The 7264-nt window shown below is 37.7% G+C and overlaps 1 protein-coding gene across 1 annotated transcript in view; it reads right to left on the reverse strand.

Moving 5' to 3' along the window:
- The window catches only part of orc1 (origin recognition complex, subunit 1), a 30774-nt gene that overhangs the window by 7062 nt on the left and 16448 nt on the right, over positions 1 to 7264 (reverse strand). The window contains exons 10-11 of the mRNA XM_039811512.1: positions 6630 to 6801; positions 2347 to 2454 (exon numbers count right to left, since the gene is read on the reverse strand). Of these exons, the coding sequence (XP_039667446.1) occupies positions 2347 to 2454; positions 6630 to 6801 (280 nt within the window). The remainder of the gene's footprint in view (positions 1 to 2346; positions 2455 to 6629; positions 6802 to 7264) is intronic.

Here is a 7264-nt window from a genome sequence, read left to right on the forward strand (position 1 = left end):
TTTCTACAGATCTCCCACCGTGGTCAGAAAGAACAGGGGAGACGCTTTGTTTCCTCTCACTATGACTCTAGACCAGGGGTCACCAACCTTTTCTAAACTGAGAGCTACTTCCTGGGTACTGAGTCATACGAAGGGCTACCAGTTTGATACACTCTTCTGAAATAACACATGTGCTCAGTTTGCCTTTAGTTATATATGATTATTAATGATTAATGAGTTATATATGATGATTAATGATAGTTATATATGATGATTAATGATAGTTATATATGATTATTAATGATTAATGATAGTTATATATGATGATTAATGATAGTTATATATGATTATTAATGATTAATGAGTTATATATGATGATTAATGATAGTTATATATGATTATTAATGATTAATGATAGTTATATATGATGATTAATGATAGTTATATATGATGATTAATGATTAATGAGTTATATATGATTAATGATAGTTATATATGATTATTAATGATTAATGAGTTATATATGATGATTAATGATAGTTATATATGATGATTAATGATAGTTATATATGATTATTAATGATTAATGAGTTATATATGATGATTAATGATAGTTATATATGATTATTAATGATTAATGAGTTATCTATGATGATTAATGATAGTTATATATGATTATTAATGATTAATGATAGTTATATATGATGATTAATGATAGTTATATATGATGATTAATGATTAATGAGTTATATATGATTAATGATAGTTATATATGATTATTAATGATTAATGAGTTATATATGATGATTAATGATAGTTATATATGATTATTAATGATTAATGAGTTATATATGATGATTAATGATAGTTATATATGATTATTAATAATTAATGAGTTATCTATGATGATTAATGATAGTTATATATGATTATTAATGATTAATGAGTTATATATGATGATTAATGATAGTTATATATGATTATTAATGATTAATGAGTTATATATGATGATTAATGATAGTTATATATGATTATTAATGATCAATGAGTTATATATGATGATTAATGATAGTTATATATGATTATTAATGATCAATGAGTTATATATGATGTTTAATGATAGTTATATATGATTATTAATGATTAATGAGTTATATATGATGATTAATGATAGTTATATATGATGATTAATGATAGTTATATATGATTATTAATGATTAATGATATTATATATGATTATTAATGATTAATGAGTTATATATGATGATTAATGATAGTTATATATGATTATTAATGATTAATGATAGTTATATATGATGATTAATGATAGTTATATATGATGATTAATGATTAATGAGTTATATATGATTAATGATAGTTATATATGATTATTAATGATTAATGAGTTATATATGATGATTAATGATAGTTATATATGATGATTAATGATAGTTATATATGATTATTAATGATTAATGAGTTATATATGATGATTAATGATAGTTATATATGATTAATGATTAATGAGTTATCTATGATGATTAATGATAGTTATATATGATTATTAATGATTAATGAGTTATATATGATGATTAATGATAGTTATATATGATTATTAATGATTAATGAGTTATATATGATGATTAATGATAGTTATATATGATTATTAATGATCAATGAGTTATATATGATGATTAATGATAGTTATATATGATTATTAATGATCAATGAGTTATATATGATGTTTAATGATAGTTATATATGATTATTAATGATCAATGAGTTATATATGATGATTAATGATAGTTATATATGATTATTAATGATCAATGAGTTATATATGATGATTAATGATAGTTATATATGATTATTAATGATCAATGAGTTATATATGATGATTAATGATAGTTATATATGATTATTAATGATCAATGAGTTATATATGATGATTAATGATAGTTATATATGATTATTAATGATCAATGAGTTATATATGATGATTAATGATAGTTATATATGATTATTAATGATCAATGAGTTATATATGATGATTAATGATAGTTATATATGATTATTAATGATCAATGAGTTATATATGATTATTAATGATTCTCTATCTATGTGAAGAGACTGATCATGTTAATGATTTCTCACAATAATTATCAACAGGCCCGCGGGCACCGTGTTGGTGACCCCTGGTCTAGAGTCACGACTCACTCTGAAGATAATCACCATCACTCTACCACACACACACACACACACACACACACACACACACACACACACACACACACACACACACACACACACACACACACACACACACACACACACACACACACACACACACACAGTGTGACTTCTTACTTCGTCCACCAGCAGCACGGTGGTCTCCTTCCTGGGAGCGGCGTTGCTGAATCTCTTCTCCAGCAGCGCGGCCGCGTGGTCGGCCGTGGCCTTCTGACCCGTCAGCTTCTGCAGAGACCAGACCAGACCAGACCGGTCAGTCAGTGAACACATCGCGTTTGTTGATCATTGTGCACTTACAGTGCCTTGCGAAAGTATTCGGCCCCCTTGAACGTTTCGACCTTTTGCCACATTTCAGGCCTCAAACATAAAGATATAAAACTGTAATTTTTTGTGAAGAATCAACAACAAGTGGGTCCCAATTATGAAGTGGAACGAAATTCATTGGCTATTTCAAACTTTTTAACAAATAAAAACTGAAAAGGTGGCAAAATTATTCAGCCCCTTTACTTTCAGTGCAGCAAACTCTCTCCAGAAGTTCAGTGAGGATCTCTGAATGATCCAGTGTTGACCTAAATGACTAATGATGATAAATAGAATCCAGCTGTGTGTAATCAAGTCTCCGTATAAATGCACCTGCTCTGTGATAGTGTCAGAGGTCCGTGTAAAGCGCAGAGAGCATCATGAAGAACAAGGAACACACCAGGCAGGTCCGAGATACTGTTGTGGAGAAGTTTAAAGCCGGATTTGGATACAAAAAGATTTCCCAAGCTTTAAACATCCCAAGGAGCACTGTGCAAGCGATAATATTGAAATGGAAGGAGTGTCAGACCACTGCAAATCTACGAAGACCCGGCCGTCCCTCTAAACTTTCAGCTCATACAATGAGAAGACTGATCAGAGATGCAGCCAAGAGGCCCATGATCACTCTGGATGAACTGCAGAGATCTACAGCTGAGGTGGGAGACTCTGTCCATAGGACAACAATCAGTCGTATACTGCACAAATCTGGCCTTTATGGAAGAGTGGCAAGAAGAAAGCCATTTCTTAAAGATATCCATAAAAAGTATCGTTTAAAGTTTGCCAAAAGCCACCTGGGAGACACACCAAACATGTGGAAGAAGGTGCTGTGGTCAGATGAAACCAAAATCAAACTTTTTGGCAACAATGCAAAACGTTATGTTTGGCATAAAAGCAACACAGCTCATCACCCTGAACACACCATCCCCACTAAACATGGTGGTGGCAGCATCATGGTTTGGGCCTGCTTTTCTTCAGCAGGGACAGGGAAGATGGTTAAAATTGATGGGAAGATGGATGGAACCAAATACAGGACCATTCTGGAAGAAAACCTGATGGAGTCTGCAAAAGACCTGAGACTGGGACGGAGATTTGTCTTCCAACAAGACAATGATCCAAAACATAAAGCAAAATCTACAATGGAATGGTTCACAAATAAACATATCCAGGTGTTAGAATGGACAAGTCAAAGTCCAGACCTGAATCCAATCGAGAATCTGTGGAAAGAACTGAAAACTGCTGTTCACAAACGCTCTCCATCCAACCTCACTGAGCTCGAGCTGTTTTGCAAGGAGGAATGGGCAAAAATGTCAGTCTCTCGATGTGCAAAACTGATAGAGACATACCCCAAGCCACTTACAGCTGTAATCACAGCAAAAGGTGGCGCTACAAAGTATTAACTTAAGGGGGCTGAATAATTTTGCACGCCCAATATTTCAGTTTTTTATTTGTTTAAAAGGTTTGAAATATCCAATAAATTTCGTTCCACTTCATGATTGTGTCCCACTTGTTGTTGATTCTTCACAAAAAATTACAGTTTTATATCTTTATGTTTGAGGCCTGAAATGTGGCAAAAGGTCGAAAAGTTCAAGGGGGCCGAATACTTTCGCAAGGCACTGTATATTGTAGGTGGTGGCCGTTTTCATGGCGGTTTGAGCTAAAGTGATAACATATTTGTTTGCTTCACCTGTTGGGTTTTTGGGTTACTACTTATACCGACTCACAAAGTAACTTTACATTTGGTAACGGCAGTGCTAGTTGTATTTTACGTGTGGAGGAATAACTCATTGCATTTTTTTGCACTTTTTATGTTCCAGCTCCTACTCTGTGATCCTCTGTGTCTCTGTGTAACGTGGAGTTTTTCCTGCGTGTCTCTACGAGGTGCAATGTTAGACAGCCAATCACAGACATTATTAGATCTTGGTAGAAGCATGCTGCGTGCTGATTGGCTCACTGGCGTTTGATTTTCCCAGTGCTAAAACGATACTTTTTTTTTTTTTTTTATATGATAGTTTATCTAAAAAAATGCATTTTGAACGCAGCACGAGGCTGACGAGGCGAATTTCAAGTGAACGCAACATCTGTGTTGTTTTTCAGACAATGGCAGCTACAGTCCGGTGTTGGAGTCCTCTCCAGTGAAATACAGACACACTTTTACACCGTTTAGCTCTCAGCATTGTAACCGTGTTTACTCCAGCTGCTAGCTAACGGTACGCTAACGTTACCTGCTGCCGAGTGTAGTGTTAACTAGCTAACGGTAGGCTAACGTTACCTGCTGCCGAGTGTAGTGTTAACTAGCTAACGGTAGGCTAACGTTACCTGCTGCCGAGTGTAGTGTTAACTAGCTAACGGTAGGCTAACGTTACCTGCTGCCGAGTGTAGTGTTGTGGGCAGCCCCAGCCCGATCTGCCGGCGATTTGATTTCTCCCTGCATCTCAGACTGGGTAAACCTGTACGTTTAACTATCCCGCTTCCGTTACAAACCCACGGGGGACCGATCACAAACTGGCTTATCCACCGGGCGCGCTAATTGGCCCGTTTAACACGACGACCGATAGAGAAGCGACAGCGAGCGGCTTCTGGTTTACATTCAACGTGGCGGCCACCGAAGCGCAGCGGCCCGTTGATGCCGCTGTCGGTGCTGATTTTAAGAGATTTCAAAAGGCAAGTTTTCTCTGAGAACGGAACAGAAACTCACCCTGGAACAATTTCTACAAAAGAAGGATGTGTTTGCCTTGCTACCGACCGGCTTTTGTAAAAGACAAGGCTGCTTTATTTGTATAGGTATTTGCTGGTGGTGATGGTGCAGTGGATATTACACCTGCCTTTGGTGTGGGAGACCTGGGTTCAATTCCCACTGCGATACATCAACCAATGTGTCCCTGAGCAAGGCACTTAACCCCTAGTTGCTCCAGAGGTGTGTGTCCTCTGATATATATAGCAATTTTAAGTCGCTTTGGATTAAAGCGTCAGCTAAATGACATGTAATGTACAAAATGTAATGTATAGCACATTTCAGCAACAGGGCAATTCAAAACATTAGAGAGCAGTAAGAAACGATAAAAACAAAAAACAAACAGGCAGGACCATATTTCTTTACCATCTCATCCACCACGGGCCCCGCAGGAACATGTGACTTTGTACTCGTTACCCATAACAAGAGTGGAAGAACTTCTCTTTACCTACAATATAGCCGTCGTTATAAGGCCTAATTTAACACCTACCCCCGCTAGTAGAGGTGTGAATCTTCACTGATCTCCCGATTCGATTACAATTATCATGTCAGCGATTCGATTCGATATCTCGATGCGTCAAATCCATGTTTCTATTAAAGCCATGTAGGATGTTTAATTCGTAGCTTTTCAAGCTTCATAAACCAAACATTCTGCAGAGCTCTAATACTAAATAACTTGGATATATAAAACTATACAGCACTGAGCACATGGCACTTCCTGAATGTGCCAAACATACCAGAATATGTAAACAGAAATGCTGTTAGGCCTACATTAAATTATAAACAGAAATAATCTATTATGAGCCGGTCGATTATCGCTGCAGCATCGTCCACGATTCCATGCATCGGTTATTTGATTAATTTCATCTCCTCTACCCGCTGGCGGCCAAAAGAATGGATCTCAGCTCAAACAAACCCTGCTGTTGCGGTCGTGTCACCATTGGTCGCGCCGATTGGTTGAAGGACTATCCAATTGCGTACAGAGTCCTTTGAACTACGCCCGTTGATCACGCATCTTGTGCAGTAGAAAATACAGAGCAGACTCCCCCAGACTAATGTTCAATCTTTGAAGACCTAGCTTGGTCCAGTGAGTCTGGTGATAGCCAGGCTATGAACACACCACAACATTTCCAATCCAACTGGGACAATAATTAAAAAGGAACAGTCCGACGTTAGCCTGAGCTGGTTTAGCCCAAGAGACTGGAAGCAGATGGAAACTAGGGCTCCACGATACGAGGAGAATATGTGATAACGTTGTTGAACACAGACACGCTTTTCCAACTTTCTTTCATCAAACAAATTGAACATAAAAGTCTGCACTTTTTACAGATTTCTTGACTTTTGGTGTCGTGGCGTTCGCTGCTCTCACCTGCAGGATCTGGACGTAGGCCTGATGAGGGTCGGTCATCTTCATCCCGTTGATCTCGACGAAGAGGAAAGGAGGGATCTCGTCCACGTCGGCCGCGTGCTGCAGGCAGCGCATCACCTCGTGGACCGTGGCCGTCTTACCGGTGCCGGGAACGCCGGAGATGTACATACACCTGAGACACAAACGGGAGGGAGAGGCGTCATGCAAACAAACTGGCTTTAAGACAGGGACACCAGAGTCCTAGCCAGGGTCAGTCTAGGCACTCTCCGTTGACTTTTGAGCTGGAAAAACCAAAGTTTGGTCAGGCCAATCACATCGTGTATAGAGTCGGTGGGCGGGGCTTATGGCTGCTGCTGCTGCTTGTGAACAGCGGTCTTCTGGAAGACTTGGAGTTCAGCTTTTCTTTGAGAAAAGAACAAAGAACGGCACTGAAGTCATTCTTAAAAAAGGGAAGATGTGTTCGGAGTTTTGCCGACCGGATACGGCAAAAGTTTAATCTATCAACTAGCTCCTCTGCCTTCTTCGTTGCTCTGATTGGTTGGAGCGCTATCCTATTACGTGCAGAGGGAATTTGAAAGACAACCGTTGATCCCGCCCCTCGGATTGAGCCCTGACCAATGGGGAGTTCCCAGACC

Source organism: Perca fluviatilis, chromosome 9 (genome assembly GCF_010015445.1).
Source record: "Perca fluviatilis chromosome 9, GENO_Pfluv_1.0, whole genome shotgun sequence".
In the NCBI taxonomy this organism is placed as follows: domain Eukaryota; kingdom Metazoa; phylum Chordata; class Actinopteri; order Perciformes; family Percidae; genus Perca; species Perca fluviatilis.